Raw genomic sequence first — 18,220 nt, 5'->3', positions numbered from 1 at the left:
AAACAAACCGACGATTTATTCAAAATGTAAAACTGTATTAACTAACTACGACTGAATTTCATTACAGAGTTCCATTATTCTATATTTTGAACAAGTTCAGTCCACAACGCAAAAATTATTAAAAAAATTAGGAATTCAATTTTATATTGAAATGTCTTACGTTTTTAAAATACATTAATGTAAGTATACTTCGGTATAAAATTACGAAGTACAAACACTGATATATGGGAAAAACTATCTGACTAATAATATAGGTAAGAAATTTTATTATAATATATAACCTGGATATGCTTGAAATTATTTTTTGAATAGGTACATTTAGGTTTTTAGAAATATTGAAATAAGTTATGAAAGTTATGGAACCCTTGTGTATTGCATTGGAATAAATCACTATAATAACTACCCAAAAAAATTATGACTATCAATTGGACTAAAATATCATCGGACAACATTTCAGCCATCTGCAGTATGTAGTAGCTAAAATACGACATTGTTTACTGCTGCAACTGAATTTCATAATGTCGTCCGCTGTTCATCATAATATGATATTTCCAATAAACGTACATATTACTTATATTATTATGTGACATAAAAAATATTACCATCGTATACCTACGTATTAATATATCGTGTGTCTACTCGTGTGTTATCGCGTTAGGTTCGTTTATAAACGTACCCAAGTAAAAGAGGTAGTTGCCCCTTATTCTGTGTTATTATATTATGCGTAGAGTACCTAACTAATTCTTTTATCGTGGCAATACCATAAAAAATAGAAGGATTTTGAAGAAAAAATCTAATACTGAAAACAAATAATGATAAGTGGATGATAGAGAAAATTTAAAATTTAATGTCCCTAAACGCTCGGGATTCGGGAAACAAAACAGAAGTAACAATCCATTTTTCCACCTTTTACTCTCTATTCCACAATTACACTTTTCCGACATTGGCGGCAGGAAACGAGGAGGTGTTTCCCGTAAAAAGAAATTCAGCACAACCCTCCAGCACCGCTGTAGGGTATACGCACTCTGTGTATAGCTAACGTGTATATACGCACACACACACCGTATCGATTCCTATGGTTTTTACCAAAAGCGACCGATGCTTTAGGGGTGTGCACACCACCTTCTCTCTATCACCCACCACGACTGTTTCTCTTTCTACCACAGTACAGTTTATGGTTCGGGAAAAGCGAAGGAGAACGGTGGTTAAGGCGGCAGTGGTGGAAGCGAAACGTAGACCCCGGCCCCGTTGACAGCGGAAGACTAATGACCGGCCGGGCCGTATCGCCCTCGCCGACGTTTTGCCATCGCGTGGATTGTCCCTCTAGCCACGCTATATATTATATTGTTTATATACGTATACAGTGTCTTTTATATTAAAAAAATAAAAATGCATTTATATTATATTATTATTATTATTACTACTTATTATATCCGTTGCGTGCATTATGTTTATTGTTATTTTTCGTGTGACTATTATATTATTTCGCTCAAAACTTTTTTGGTCATCCCACGTAACAATTTTTTATATTAATTTAATTTCGCTCCACAAACACATTTCTGTCGGTTATGAAAAAATTATTATTATCATAATCATCATCCAAAAGGAGAAGCGACCAGACCGTCATAGTAATATAAACGTCGTATACAGATATTATCATAATAGATACCCATTTAAAACTTGGATGTTTTAATAACAATAATAATAATAATAATAACCATAATGATTTACGATAAACGAAAAAAAAACCATAAAGAAAACATGTCACGGTCGTGTTATTAGACATAAAAACGTCGTTTCGTGCCAGAATAATTAAAAGCCTCCTATCGGGGTAAGTGTGTATTCGAACTAATACGACGGTACGAGATTAAGGAGGGGACGAGCTAATTTTCCGGAGTGAAGCACCGAGATGGTTTAATCCCGAAAACAGGGCCGAAATTAAACCTTAAATCTAGCCAAATCTCGGTGAGTTTCTTAAGTATTTCCCCTCCAACCCAACACTATCTCACTCACTCACTCACTCATTCACCGTTTCTCTCCCTTTTTTTTTAAATCCTTCCTGCGTTTTCACTTACACAAATCTTCGTTTTCGTATTTACGATTCGCAGACGAAAACGAATAGTGGAAATGGAAAAGTACTCATTCCAATTAAATGCGAAGCGCACTGCAACTGCCAACAAAATCCATTCACACACGCAGCATAGGTACAATCACTTATATACTTATCAGCGCACTTTTCCCCAACTCAGGTATACAATATACATAGCTTGAAAAAAAAATCGAAACCATTTAAATTCATATATTAATAATATATCGTACACATAAATATTTTTTTTGCGTTTTAAAATTCACCTTATTTTTTTGTAATATCTATAAAAATAAACATAAAAAATAAGAAGAAAATAAAAAATATTGACTGGAAAAAATATAGATACACAAGTGTTGAGAATTAAATTGGCTCAGGATGAGAAGATAATAACCAACGCACCCTAAGAATTATACGGCCCCGAGAATATTGCTTTTTCCTTAAAAAGGCCATTAACTCCGATCGAGTTCCTTTTCTTTCAATCAGTAATTTATCGCCGACACACCCGGGCCACTACGTTTTCATCCCAAGAGCCCGCGCCAAAATGTATAATCAACATAATTTATAGAGAATCACAAAAAGAAAGAGAAAAAATACTCATAATATTCCATTCTTTCACGGAAAAAATAACGTTTAAGGAACTTAAAAATTGATACACGAACAAATAAAAGGCAGTAAAAAAGTTCTCATAATTTTCACAAGGGGAAATTGTGTTTAAAGAATCAGATCAAATCAGAAGATTTTAGCTGATATTGAATAAATTGAATTCGTTTTAAACAACTTATTGTCGGCTGAGCTTAAAGTTTATAAGAGAAGGGTGATTTTCAATAAGTCAAAACTTTAAATCAAATGGTAAAGGAAAATGAACAAATACTTTTAAGAAAACAACATTGAAGTTTAAATTGACATTTTTTTACATATCGAGAGTTGACTAAGTTAGTTTATAGAAACACTCGATATCATATTTCCTAGCTTTTCAAACGGGGAATAAAGAAAACTTAAAAAGCACACATACGTTTCATATTATTGCATATTAATTACAAAATACGTTTCCGTCGCCCAACACCGATAGTTTCAATTTCAAACCTAATCAATTTCTAAATAATATGGCTTTTCGTAAAATATCATAATAAATCAACAACGGAACAAATTAAATATCACGTCGTTAAAAGTATCTAACCTAAACGTTAAACGGTGCGTTTGGGTACGTAGAATTAGTCCATTACATAGAATTTCGAATGTTTCATAGTGCAGCTAAATTGACTATGTTTATTTTTTGCTCTCAAGTTCGCCTGTACAGCACGTAATCGGTTCGTGAAAAATAGCCGGTGGACATTTTTATAAAATTAGATGCTATTTAACGTGCAGCGTTCTAACTCGGCCTTCATCAACCAGTAGACGCCCACCCCGTGAGGGTGAAAAATCTAACGTCATACACAGGGATTTTCTTCTATATTTCTATCTTTTTTCCTCTATTAGGTCTTTCATATAAAGCGATGAGCATCGCGCGCTAAGACGGGAGCCCCGTCATAATTCTTATAGGTGCTGGCGCCGCCCTAAGAGACGCTTCGTATAACATCCCTTAATAGGCATCCTTACGGCGGCTCCCCAAGTATGCTCATTATTCAACCCCAGCCTTCAAAACAGAAAATGTCGCACGCGCGAGTGTACGTGGTGTATGCGTATGTGTGTGTGTGTGTGTGTTTGTGTGTCTGTCTGTAGGTGTATATTCGTTTTTTCTTTCCTCACCCCGCTCCAGCACTATCACACGCGATGATTCAACCACCTCTTCTTATCCCACAGTGGCAAATATTATATTTTTTCTCTCTCACCGTATTTCTGCTCTTGTTGGCCAATAATCGGACGTGGTTGTGTAAATCTGACGATAAATCAAACGCACAACAAATTTGTCGGTAGACGTTTTTCCTTCCCATTTATTTTATTTTTTTTTTGTCCAAAACCTTTGCGGTGATAAAAAAAAATCATTTCTTGGATTCCTTTCTCAAAAAACAAAATATATATATATGATCGCTTAACGGATAGCAATTTCTCTTGTCCCTACCTGCCTACATACGATATAATAATAAGAGCTGGGAAATAAACCAAACTTACCTCTGTGTCGATTTGTTTGTTTGTCGAACATTAACATCGCGTCTTCAATCTGAAACACAAACATGGATAATATTATAAATGTCTTGATGCAATCTTATACAAAACACGTGTATAACGATATTGGAAGTATTAGCATTTACAAAATTCGATAGGTTCATTACAATATATACTTTGCGTTTCAGAGCGATTTCAAGCACACAACTAGAACTGTTAAATAATATAATAAAATAATTCACAGTGGCGTAGACTGAGTAATATAATAAAGAACAGGGTTTTTTTTTTTTTTGGCCGTATTTCTCAACTCTATACTTATATATGGTTATTAGTGCATTAATATTTATGAATTATGTAATATTTTATTCCATAATAATTCGTACAGGTGTTCAATTTCACAACACATTATCATCAGGTCGTTTAAAGTATTTTTTTAATTTGGCGAGTTTGCTCGTGTGTTTCTGTGATTACCTGATAACAATATTGACTAAAGTAGTAGCCATTTACATAGTTGTGTGTCATACATGAAATAAACGGAAATAAACAAATCGACTACGGACTTTATTTATTTTTATTTAATATTTATCTACAAAACACAGTATACATTCAGCAGATATATATATTCACGGTTCACGTTGTAAAACCCAGCGTTCTGTAAAGTATAAAATATCTTTCGTTAAAGATAATACAACTATATCAATTTATTTTCAATAGCTATTATAAAATATTATAAACGATTGATTTCCTTCTGCAATTTAATATCCATACCTTTTCCGTGATTTTGGACTTATATATTTCAACAAATACGCAATGTTAGCACGTTTTAGATGTATTTTGTATTAAATGTGTTCTATACTACTATAGTATATATTAATGCAAAAAATTTATATTTGTAGATGCGTGCACGACTTGACATTAAACTCCATAATATGAAGATAATACATCGCTCACTAGAGAGCCGCTCACAGTAATTGGTTAATGGATGAGATCCTAAATAAGCGGTAGACAAATAAGGTTACAAAAGTGCCCCAACTAATAAATCACAGCAGCGCCGCCACCAAGTTTATTAACGAACAGGGCGAGGAGGAGGAATGGGAAAATAAAATACAACATTTTACAAAGTTCGATGACATAAAATCATCCACATGATAATAATATAATATTATATCACGTTAAGTTTTATTTTACTCGGCGAATTACCAACCATCCGCAACAGCTTTTACAGCACTTTTATACAGCGAGGAGCGCTCTAGCAGTTCCGACTGGCAGTGGTCGTCAAGCTGTATCTATTTTCAAGAATGGGACGCAAAAAATAACGCTTAAAAGTTTGAGGAGGAGGCGAGAATTAAATGCCAAATAGCGCGGAGATACCATAAACATCTATATAATATATTATTATATTATATCAGAACTTTTGGCCTCCACTAAAAGGTTAAGTGAAACGAGTCAAAAACTTCCGAAAAGCCTCATGTTTGGGAGTGGTGAAGAGATAGTGGGGGAAATAATACATCTAACGTCGTCGCTGTAATCAAAAAGAAGAAAAAATAATAATATATATACAAGAGGAAAATGCATACAGCTCTCTGGCCTTCCGAGTGAATTCGAGTGTGCGGCATAGAATCTGTGGTAGACGATGGCGCCAAAAGTCTCTGCTGACCCGACTTTTCGGCTGAAGGGGAGAAAAAAATATAAAACTTTATAATAAATGTTTGTTTTGGTAAACTTTGAATGTGTGACTACATTCATTCAACCGTTCGATTTTCAGCTCCGTCCCGCCGTCGGTACACGAGTTTTGCTTCGTTGGCCGACCGACGACGTTTAAAACTACTGACACATTATTTGTACGACGGCCAATTTTTTATTCAATATAATATATTATTATGCTATACACTTGATTCACAAACTTGAACAGATACATTTCAAATATTTCTCGGAACACCAGAACATGTAAATGTATTATAATATTATACAATAAATATAACTAATTATATGAAATTGATATTATATATTATAAATATTAATGAAACATCGATATTCGTAATCGAAGAATCAATGTGTGTATGCAATACTAACAGTATGGAAATTATCGAATATTTTTTTTATTTCCACAGAGAGGTAACCAGAGTGCTACACTATGTGATTATGATTCATAAAATCCAATTAGTAGAGGTGCTTTTGATAAGAAGTTATTTATTACAAAGAAATTATTTTCATTTAAAGTATGGTCCTCGTTTAATGCCGAGGGGTATTCATTTTTTATTTTCATAACTCACACTAATACGCTTACGGACGGTAGGTACTAGAGAAAAGTTGTTTAACTTTTAAAATTTATTGGTTTAATTTTCTTAAGAGGATGTAAATCGTGACTTCCAGCGCGATTTAGGAACTTTAAAAATAATAAATATACATACATATATATATATATATATATAGATATAGATATATATATAGAGAGAGAGAGATAGAGAGACTGTATAACTTTGCATTTTATTGGAAGTTGAAATCTAAATTATTTAAGAAATAACACATACAAAAGTCACTTCGAATACCATAAATTTACTTGGACGCGTTTTTCGATTGTTTCATGGTAACTTAATATTTGATTAAGGGATACTTCAAGAAACTAATTACAGCCAATTACGTACTGATGAGCAATATTAATATTAGAGCCAACCATTTACCCTATGAAGAAAAAATGTTCATAAAATGTATCAAACAGTTGTATACATGTTAAAATTTAAGCATCCTGCAATAAACGTGAACAAGCATCATGAATAGAATATTTTAAATATAATATATTAATTGTTTTAACCAAATCAATTTATAGATAGGTACTGTTGTGTGTAAAATCAAATATTAATTTATAAATCTTTGAGGATATTTTATTTAAACAGTTTTATATGTGATCAAGAGTCTGTAGAAAATTTCTCTAAAAATTAAATTGTAAATTAAAGCATATGACTGCGAAAGTGAAGCGGGTGTTTGAATAATTACAAAAATAAAAATGTAATTATTCATTTTTATTATGGTTCAGTGGGAGTTTAGTAACACAATGACAGCCACACTTTATTTCAACGTGTACGAGTATACCGGCATTTGTGAAATATAATCCTCGTCAGGAAAAAAGTATTTTAAATGGCGAAAAGAACCGGAATATTTATTGCGATATTGATAGCATCATTCTCCTCCACTGTGTAATTAAACTTGTTCGTATTCTCTCCGATTGATATACGTATTCAACTGCTGACTTCGTTAGTCCAACATATTTGTCTGATGATTATAATCAGAATATGAATAATTGAATATTATAAAATATGATAAAATGTTATTATGGAATAGCAACAAAAAATTAAAAGTAGTATTCCACAAAATCCTACATTTAGGGAACTACAAGGTCAGATGCGAATACGCGTACATACTTTTAACGTTTGCGTGTAATAACTTATATCTTATAGTATCAGTTTATCTATAGAAACAAAAATATACGTAAGTTAGAAACCATAAACGCGAAAATATAATTTTCGTAAGAGGATTTCAATCGTACGTTATGGCACCATTTATTTATCAGTTTAGAAACAATAATGTGTTGAATTTAAAATAATATCGAACTTTGCTATAAATCTTATGTTTTATCAAATAACATTTGAACTAAAAACTATGTCCGTAATATATTATACTAAAAGCGTTAAAATAATATAATTATTGAAAAACAATAATTCACACACTAAACAGTCTTCACATATTATACTATACCTATATAGTACCTATATTGCCAAAGAGATAATTTTCGCAAGACTTAACAAATATCAGTAAGTTTGAAATAAATATTTAATTATAAAAGGATATGCGTGAATAATGGATATAATACGATATTAAATGTTACTTTTAAGAATAAAAAATATAGTGCGTTGTTTCAATTGTAACTGCAATTGTTTTAGTTATTGTAAATATATTATTCGAAAGACAAAAATAACTAATTTATAGTAAATTTCAGTTTATTCACTATGTAAGTTGTATTTTAATTTATAAATTTCCATAAACCAACACACAATAAGATAGATACAACAGTTAAAAAACTAATAGGAAAAAACTGTTCTATAAAAATTATTAAATGCGATTTAAAATGATTATTAATTATTATTTATATTATATTGATGTTGTGTCAAATAATTTTAAACCTAAATACATCTTTCACATCTTTAAACTTGGTTAAACTCACCTTGTATTACTTAACTAAATCCCATAAATCGCGAGTGTATAATTGTATATTGTATAATGCACTTTCAAAATTAAATTTCCTTTAACTCTTATAGTAAGAAAATACATTTTACAATTCTCAAATACATTTTTATGAACATAAAATAGAAATTATATTTTCCTGACTTAACATAACTATTTAAGAGGGTCAACATTTTCTCATTTCACCTAAATTCAGTAAATCCACATTCAACTCAGAGTATTACATGATAAATTTCATATCCTACTCCTATATAGTAACCTCCGGTAGCAAATATACCACCCCTCCGAGAATAGCGTGTAAATTTATTAAAAGTAGGTAGGTAGTGATTACTTTCAATTGAAAACACACAGATTATATTTAGTTATATAATATAATTGAACATTTTAGAGATTCTCCAAGGACACCAGGATAGCCTTCACAAAATTTTTATAAAACTAGAAATTATCTCTTCCGTGCTGTGAACACATTTTTCGTCCCTCTTATATTCACTAAACAATGATTATATTTTTTTCTCTCCTCTTGTTTTTTTTCAACATTATTTTTCTACCGGAAAACAAAGGAAATCCGGTCTCCAAAGTTCCTGACGCCAGTTACTCGCCGTGCCCCGAAAACGTTATCATTCAGTTTCCGTGCCATTGAGCCGATTTTATTGTGCTCGGTGGTATCAGTATTTTACCACCTCTGTTCTTACTTAAACTGCTTAATGTTCTCTATAGGTCAAACTACAAGACTCGTTTAAACGAGTATGAAAAAGAAACGAAAAACGGTGTCTGAAAAACCTTTATGGGTGTGAAAACTTTATCAACAATAAATATAATGTTCTTTTTTTCTCACCGCGAATTTTAATTCCTAACTCATCTGCTTCTGGTACCATGCCAAATTCTAAAATGGTGTGAAATTGTGGGTAGACCAAAGGATGCGAATAGGAGTAACAAAAGTTGGTGTATACAAAGTTTTAACCACCCCCCCCCCCCTCCAATCATACTATACACGCGTATAAGAAAACCGCATTGGCACTTGGGGACTAAGTACTTGTGTCGACGCCATTAATTCCCGACGTATACGAATATAATATGTTTAGGGATACCCTCACAGATTATAATCACCATAGAAATTTGGGAAAGAGCTATCAATATTTACTATTAACTTTTTTGGAGGGGACGTTATGGAGGTGAGGGTTGTTTGGGTCATACAAAGTTATATCGGCAATTAAATAAACGTGCGCTATACTACCCTCACATGGTTTATCGTCCAACCCTTCGGACACGTTTAGAATAAACACATATATACACATAAACAGTTTTTGTCAGACATGAAACCGTTCAAAATTTGAAATTCAACGCTTTTCCTCTCTCGTCAGGTCAAACAGTCGTTTCTTTTGGACCACGCTAACGGACTTAACGACGTACTCAAGTATATATGAGTCCTAACGAAAATACAAATGAATGTCGTAATTTACATACATGTAGCCTAATTATGTATACTCCTGCAGGGAAGGATCTCCGAACAGAAGCAATATGTTACATACCCATTTTACAACGAGTTTTTAAATCAACATTAAAACAAACTGCATAAAAATTAACATTAAAAAAAAATACATTTTTAATACCTGCGATAAGATTTTCTTATAATGGTAAATTATTTTTAGGCTCGGGCTATAATACTATGATAATTTTATTTTATATAATAGGTATTTTAAATGCTTTACTTTAACAAAATATAACGATTATATTTATGTACCTGCCAAAATTACAACAAAATATTTCAATATTGCTATGTTATTTTAATTTTTTAATTAGTAATTACTCACTTAATTTAATTCTCATTTTTTTTTTAATAGCAAAAATTATTGAAATAATAATTAAATAAAATAATAAATGCATAGCAAACAGTTTTACTTTTGGTAAGATTATTTAATTATTTACATTGATATTTGACGGGCATTGGCCCAATAGTGCAATTATACATTACACGTCATATTCTGTTAATAAACAATAATCATTTAGAATGTATTAAAGATTTTAATAATAGTAAATAATAATAGGATTCACGAATTCAACAAATTACAATATAATACAATTAGTTAACCTGGGCACTTATATTTTGTTATAAATATTATAATTAATTAAATGTTTACGAATATAATTCTATGAATTTTCGGAAAAGTTTTACGGGTGGTTGTGTCAAAAGGGTTTTTTTAGATTATGAGTTTTTGAAAGTTTTTCACAGAAGAAAAAAACTTTAGGTCGATAAGTTTATTATACAAATAAATGGGGTTATTTGAACAAATAAAATAAATAATAATACATATACATATAGCTACCATAAGTAGTCCAGAAGCAAATTTTATGCTGAGCCGGACTTTTGATACGACTTTGTTTGTTTAAGGCCAACAACAACTATTGGTTGTCCGTTTACTACCAAGGGAGCCTACATAGTTATTTTTAACTGGCTTATATTTGCTATTTCTATTGTATTTCATTTCTGCCAACAAGTTATCACCAAACTATAATATACCTTCAGATCTTTTCCCAAAGCGATACCCTTCTCTGAAAAATGGCAAAACCAAAACAAAAGCAATATAAATCGCCAATAATCAAACGCGTTTTTTCAACAGGAAATACTATAAAATAAAGTGGACATTTTTTCACCCTTTTTCCGATATAATTGCATGTCATCATCGAGAATTACTACCGTCTCGATCAAATAACCTAATCAAATCACTTCCTAATACGTAGGAGGTTTTCGGATTTATACTATAACATGTATTCAACCAATGACTGTATAATAATAAACATTTTAAATTTATACAGCGGGAGAAGTAATATTATTATTAATATTATTTATTATTGTCAACCATCAATTACGTTTGTTAATTATAATATAATATTATGTTGCTTAGTATTATAGTTACACGGAAAATAAAAGACACAATACCAAGGGAGGAAAAATGAAAATATTATTTTAAATTTTCTTGTAAGTTTATTGAGTATAATTATTTTTATATGACGTACCTGCAGGGTACACGACGATATTATTTAATGCTGTTGTCACACGTCTTTGTGTTGAATAACTGTAAACACCACCTACGCAATATATTATGATGTTCGGTTGACCTGAATTGTATTCAGAAACAACGACACTTTGTTTATATGCACGTAACAGCAGCAGCAAGGAAGCCTTATCGTTACTATTCGACCCCTAAATAGTCTATAATATATCAATATGTTTATTGTTTTTTTTTTTTTTTTGCACCAGCATGGATTCCGTTTAAACTCTCAGACTTAAAAAGAGCCTACCGGTCAACGACTGAGTCTACTACGTAAACCCACATAATATTACCCTCGAGAGAAATGTTCATGTTTCGGTTTTTTTTTTTTTTTGCGTGTTCCCGAGCGCCGAATATTTCCGTCACGGGCTCTTGCACAAGGGCGGCATTTGAACCGGACACGGTTTTGTGTTTTATCCCACCACTGCAACTGACAACCACCGCTCACCCGACTAAACAACCCTTCTCCGTACTCGACTACCACACACAGACACCCCTTCTAGTACCTATTAGTAACGATTATTACCGCCATAACCACCGTCGTCGTTGCCGTCGTCGTCGTCGTCCGGGCATCATTAATTACGTTTCTGTCCGTCACATTTCTCCGTAAAACTCTTCAGACGCCGACGGAATATATTACGCCCGACTGTAACTGATTTCAATCCACGCGCTCATTGCGTTCACCCCCGCGGCCTCGCCCACCAGCCCAGACTATACGCGCCGAGGTTTTCACGGTTTTTTACACACGGAAAGTTTTTTTTTTACATTTACCCTCTCTCCAGAAAAAATCACATTTCACGACACGCATTATGGTCCAGCTGCTTCTGCTATTGCCGCAGCCGCTACATACTGAGCGTAATATACATATATTCTCGACCCGTATCGTTCCAAAGCAATTTATTCCAAAATGCAATTTTTAACTTAAAATCTAGAGTTTTTAATAAAACTTGGTATACTGTGCCTCTCACCCACTGCAAAAGCGCGCTGCTTATTTTTCCCAGGACGCCGTGAAATTGATTAACGAATGCTCGTGTGTTTGTATTCCAAGCGATTTATAATACCACCTATACTGGCTATACTATGATTTATTTCTCTGTTTCACGTAATAGTCATAATATTATTTACATCACCAGATTTGTTTATATATGAATTTAATTTCCGTTCACACCAAAGCATCGCCTACCGGAATACTTAATCTTTCACGATGTCTTTTGATATTTCTTCAATTCGCTCCTATTATGAATACGCTCAAACATAACGTTTTAAAATTGTAAGGAACTTATTGTTTCTGCAGTAAATTGCCTGATCAACCCTAGAGTGATTACATTGATCTATCCTGCCTATTTCTTTCTTTTCGTTGTATTAATGAAAATTAGCTGGTTGGATTCAATTATCCTCAAACCCTTACATTTGACACCCGCTAACTATTCTCTCATTCTCAATTCTCATCCATTTCTATGTTTATGTATAGTGGGAATGGAAGGGTAGTGCAGTACTGTATAGTACTATACACTAACGACAGGCAGCCAACGATCAAGACTTACGCCATATATATATATAGTATATACGTTAAATTAATATGCACACGTTCTCCTATCATAATCACTTATCTTTTGGACGGAAGATTTAACCACCAACACGTCATAATGTTAAAGTAAAGAGAGGGTGTTATGTGCTTTTGCTTTTAGGACCGAGATCATTGTCCGAGGTATCCCCTTTGTGATGGACATGGCTCTATACGGGGGTTAAAACCTCGTCATTACTATGCTAATCTATGCTTATTTTCGACTCCCGGCCTTTCGGGTTTAATTAATTACACTTCTGACACTACCAAATATATTGTCCCAGTTGCGTATTCACTGGACACTTTGCCGACCATAACATAGTATTATATCAGATACAAATACAATAATTTTCTTTTTGATCCCCATTATTATACTGTTATACGATTTTTATTTTTATTGCAAATCGGTTTTACCTATCTATTAATTTAAGATTGTTAGCATTTAGGCATTTTAGACACGTTTAAATTAAAACGACATGATGATCAGTAAATTTATTTTTTAAACCAAACTATGGTCAAAATATATATCACACTTTTGAAACAAGCCTATCTCTTTCAAATACTTTTTAACGGAAAAATCGATATGACTAAATATCATATTATCACGTCGTACGAGTTAATTAAAATAGTAGAGGCACAAGCATATTTCACTATTAGGTGACGGTAAAAAAAATAAAAAATAAATCTTCAACTGTTGGTTGGTTGTACGCAATAATTTAGCTCCCTGAAGAGGAACATGTATCCCCTTTGAAATTTAAAAATTAAAAATAATAATAATCGTTTCGTGACAAAATTGCGGTTTTCGAATTACACTCGTGCAGCTCTCGTAAGTGAAAAATACACCACGAGCTAGTGGCAGTATATAACATTGTCAAGAGTTATAAAAAAAAAAATATGATGAAAAAAATAGGGAGAAAATGAAGTACTGAAGCCTTTGGAGGGTGTACGTGTGAGTGTACGCCTATGTGTATATATTATAATATATGTGCGCGTGTGAGTCATCGAGTTGATTAGACGTAGAGCAAAGATAGTGGAGTGGTAGCGAAGGCAGCAGTCGGATCCGCGACGATAAAGGCGATGCGGAGGCGAACAAGAGAGATACGCAAGTCTAAAGTGCAATGTTATTATTATGGACAGGGGTACCTACTACATGTATATTATATATATATATAGTGACGATGGTCGTGTCACTACTACTGCCACTATATACGTATATAGCTACTACTACAGGTATTGCCACTGCAGCTTTTCCTGCTGACGATGCACTCGGCCGACTTGACAACGACAACGACGCGTTTCGTACGATGATGGTGTACCCCCTAGTACTTTCCCCGTTGTCATCTCATCTCACAGCCCCTATATACGCTTTGCAATTTTCCGACGCAATTCCGTGACAGACTACGCCGCCACCACCAGCACTGCCGACAAAGTTTTGCCCTCCTCATTAGTGTCAGACCGAGTGAATGCCGTTTATTCTTTTATCTCGGCTAACCCCTTCGACGACTACGTTCCCCGCTGTCTCATCATCGTCTGTTCTGTCTACTAGCTTCGCTACCACCGTCCCCGCTATTCCACCCATCTGTCTATTTATTTGCTGCGAGACTATTCGGTCGGCCGAATATTACGCACGGCTGCGCGGCGCGACGATGACTATATACTATTTCTGAAGACAATAACGCAAACGTTTAAACGATCAAATACTGCAAAGCCCGCCAATGTCAGGATTTCGATCCCATCACGAACAGTACTCGTATATTTCTGAGAATATCACCAAGAAAATACGACAGCGGACGTTCTTCGCAGGTAATCGACAGTAAATTCTAAATCCCTTTCCGATAGCACCAACCTTTATGTTTTTAATTTAAATTTATTTTTTTCGGTATCTCGACGAAATAATCATAAACTTTTATTTGAGTTTCAATCTAAAGATCCACATACGATAAGCTGTAGACCAAAATAGCAGACTTTGTTTTAACCTTCGTCACCAATGGCCAACTCCACTATATTATATTGAAAATAATACCGAATCTATTCGATCTATTCCAGAGTAGATAGTTTTAAATAGTTACACATACGCTATGTTTAACTTTAATTGTTTGGATGTTCGGAATATCACAAACCATATTACGTTGTTTTTACTTATGACCAAAATCAATAAGTATTGTATAATATTCATATACCGCCTTGAATGGTATTTATTCTATAATATACTCGTGTTTATTGATTTTTATTATGAATTGGACATACTTAGTTTATAATAGTTTAATTTTAATTGAGCAAATACATATTAATAATTATTAGAAGCCAACAAATAATAGTGTGTATTAAATTCAGTAATCAAGTATTAACTGAACATTCCCAAGCAAATGTGACTTATTTTCGAATTAATTGAATTTTAATTATAAGACAAAATCCTTTCAACGCAAGCAGTAGAATAATAATTATGTCTTAAAAGAATCAAACGTATTATATCTGAATTCAAGTAGATATTAGACATACCAGATAAAATATACTTACATAATTAAACTATATTGAATAAGTAAATAATTTTTAATCATAATATCCTGTCACCAAGTTAAAAGTGTTTTCATACCAACGAGATTAAGATAAATTAACTTCTCTATCTATGGATTTCATTTGACGAATGGCAAAAGTCGATAAGGAAAGTTTTTCATAGCAATAATTAAATTATTTACAATTAATATTATTTGTAATTTAATTTAAAACTAGAACTTTAAATTCCACATTTTTCTTTAATTTAAATAGGTCTAATGGAAAAGTGTTTTAAACTAATAGTTGTATTAAATTGGTTTAATTAAATACAATACACCTCAATTCAATTTTAAAAACAGAATGAGAACTCTGAACTATAAATTAATCCTATATGAACTATTTGACTCATAAGTCATAAGTGTACCTCCTACTAGAACTCGCATGGAATCGAAATCCTCTTTTACTCCAACCACTATATATTTACTCGACAACGGTGTTGTAGACGGACGGATAAAGTTGGAAAATTTAAATAAAAATGACGGAAAAAGCTTTGTGTGTTTCGCCTATGAAAACAAATGCGGATGAAGACCTAAAACAACAACTCACTTTCGGTGGGCAAGGAATGGTTAAAACCTGGCGTAAATATAAAACAAAACAAAAAAGTACTCGTTTGCATAAAACACACTTCCCCTGAATGTTTTATATTCTACATTGGCGTAAACAATACAATCGAATAAATTTCGGTGAATTGTCGCTGTCCAAATGAACTTAATAATCCCCAAAGCAACAGCTCCAAAGAATAGTAATAATAATAATAATAAAAAAACAAGCGAAGTAAAACCATGTTTGGGTTTCCCCCGACCATTACAATCCTATTTGCTTATGCATAATTTTGCATTAACATATTAGTACAGTACCGCGTTGATTACGCGAAGTCGTTAAGTAAAATATGTTTCACACCGTGGAATGGCGTGGATATACATTTATTGCTTTATTTTCACATGAGAAACTATACGTCCGTAACATAAAAATGTATATATATTTTCAGACATATTTTATGTATATTTATTTGTAGGTATACCGAATTTTTAAGGTTAATATTATTATAGTAGTATCCATTCGATTCGTCCAAAATGCTTAAAAAATAAACATACTTTGAGTTAATTTGTACACTGACTTATAATTCAAATAAAGATAATATTTAATTTCATTAAACCAACGCTGATAAAATATTTTTAAATGTAAAATATTAAGTGAAATATTGTATACCTATAATAATATTATATTATTTATTATGACCCACTTTTAGTAAATTAAAAAAAAAAATCAACACAATGCCACTGTTTTCTTTATACAACAATTATTTTTATTTCCTGGAATGATTTTTTTCTATATTATGCTCTTATACAAAAGTTGATTCTTTGGTGACATTTGATGACTTATAAAACTAAACCTAACATTTTGTATTTTCCGATCGACCGTCAGAGTTCGAAATATTAGAAAAAGCTTTTAAAGAAACCAAGTTTTTATCCTCTCTCTGACCGCCGAACAACAATTGAAGTTCATCTTCCTAGTCTCCATCACTGACTATATCTCACGAGGTCATATTTCGTTTTACACACGCACATATAAAATATAATAATACATACAAGCAAATCCACTATATTCAGTACAATATTATATACAAAACGTATTATTATTATTTGCGTATAACATTATGTCTAAAAGATTTCAAAATGGAATAATAAAATGTATTGGAATTTAAATAGTAACAATTAAACCCATTACACGGCCTCGTCCATCACTAATATAATAATTATTTATCATCATAGAATTGGCTAATAGATAATTATTATTATTTTTATAACTCACCGAATTTTTCCATTGTGGATAAAAAAAATAGGTAGCTACTACGACTGCATAATATAGGTACACATTTTCCACAACTATGAACTTTATTATTATGCTTTGAAAACAGTTTATTCACTGGTGCGAAATATAGTGGGTACTAAAAATGTTTATTATTGTTTCACTTTTGTCCCGGCGATGCTGCAGATACGAAATTGTCATTTACCTCAGAACGATCACGACTTCCGGCACGCAGTACGAGAATTACTATTTAGATGAGAAGTTTCGGGCCGGAACGGCCAAAGTCCTTGCGGGCCCAACTCGGTTACGCGCAACACACTACGGAAATTATATCGTAAGGCTTGCAAGGGTGGATACATGTTATGTGTAATAAACATGGGCGCAAGAACAGGGAAAGTTTAGCGTGAAAGCGAGGTTTGGGGGGGAGCGAGAGATGATAGTTTATGGAACTCTGGGAAATTAGGTTTAACATTGAATATTCGAAACCAGAAATAATTGGAATGGCCCGAATATTTTGACCTTCTCGGGGCATCAACATTTACTACCCCATCGCCACCACTACCACTACACTACCAATATATAGCCGTTAGTACTATATATACTTAGTGCATAATAAAATTAACATGAAACCCCAAAACCGATTTATACGACACAGAATTTTTGTTAATAGAGCGTTTTATACTGTCTATCGTATAGTGAGTGCAAATTACTCGTTGGCGTTAATAACAATAACAATAATAATCAACAATAATGATTATTAAGATAATGAGAACAAATGGAATACATGGATTCTATTATTTGCATTTTACATCA

General features: G+C 32.6%; 1 protein-coding gene across 11 annotated transcripts in view; it reads right to left on the bottom strand.

The window, feature by feature from the left end:
- The window catches only part of LOC132952934 (RNA-binding protein Musashi homolog Rbp6), a 401,189-nt gene that overhangs the window by 79,910 nt on the left and 303,059 nt on the right, over positions 1–18,220 (bottom strand). For all 11 annotated transcript variants that reach the window (XM_061025455.1, XM_061025453.1, XM_061025459.1 and 8 more), the window contains one exon: positions 4,199–4,247. In XM_061025455.1, the coding sequence (XP_060881438.1) occupies positions 4,199–4,247 (49 nt within the window). The remainder of the gene's footprint in view (positions 1–4,198; positions 4,248–18,220) is intronic.

Source organism: Metopolophium dirhodum, chromosome 9, assembly GCF_019925205.1.
Source record: "Metopolophium dirhodum isolate CAU chromosome 9, ASM1992520v1, whole genome shotgun sequence".
NCBI lineage: Eukaryota > Metazoa > Arthropoda > Insecta > Hemiptera > Aphididae > Metopolophium > Metopolophium dirhodum.
Note: the sequence above shows the minus strand (reverse complement) of the source record. Positions and strands in the feature narration are given on the sequence as shown.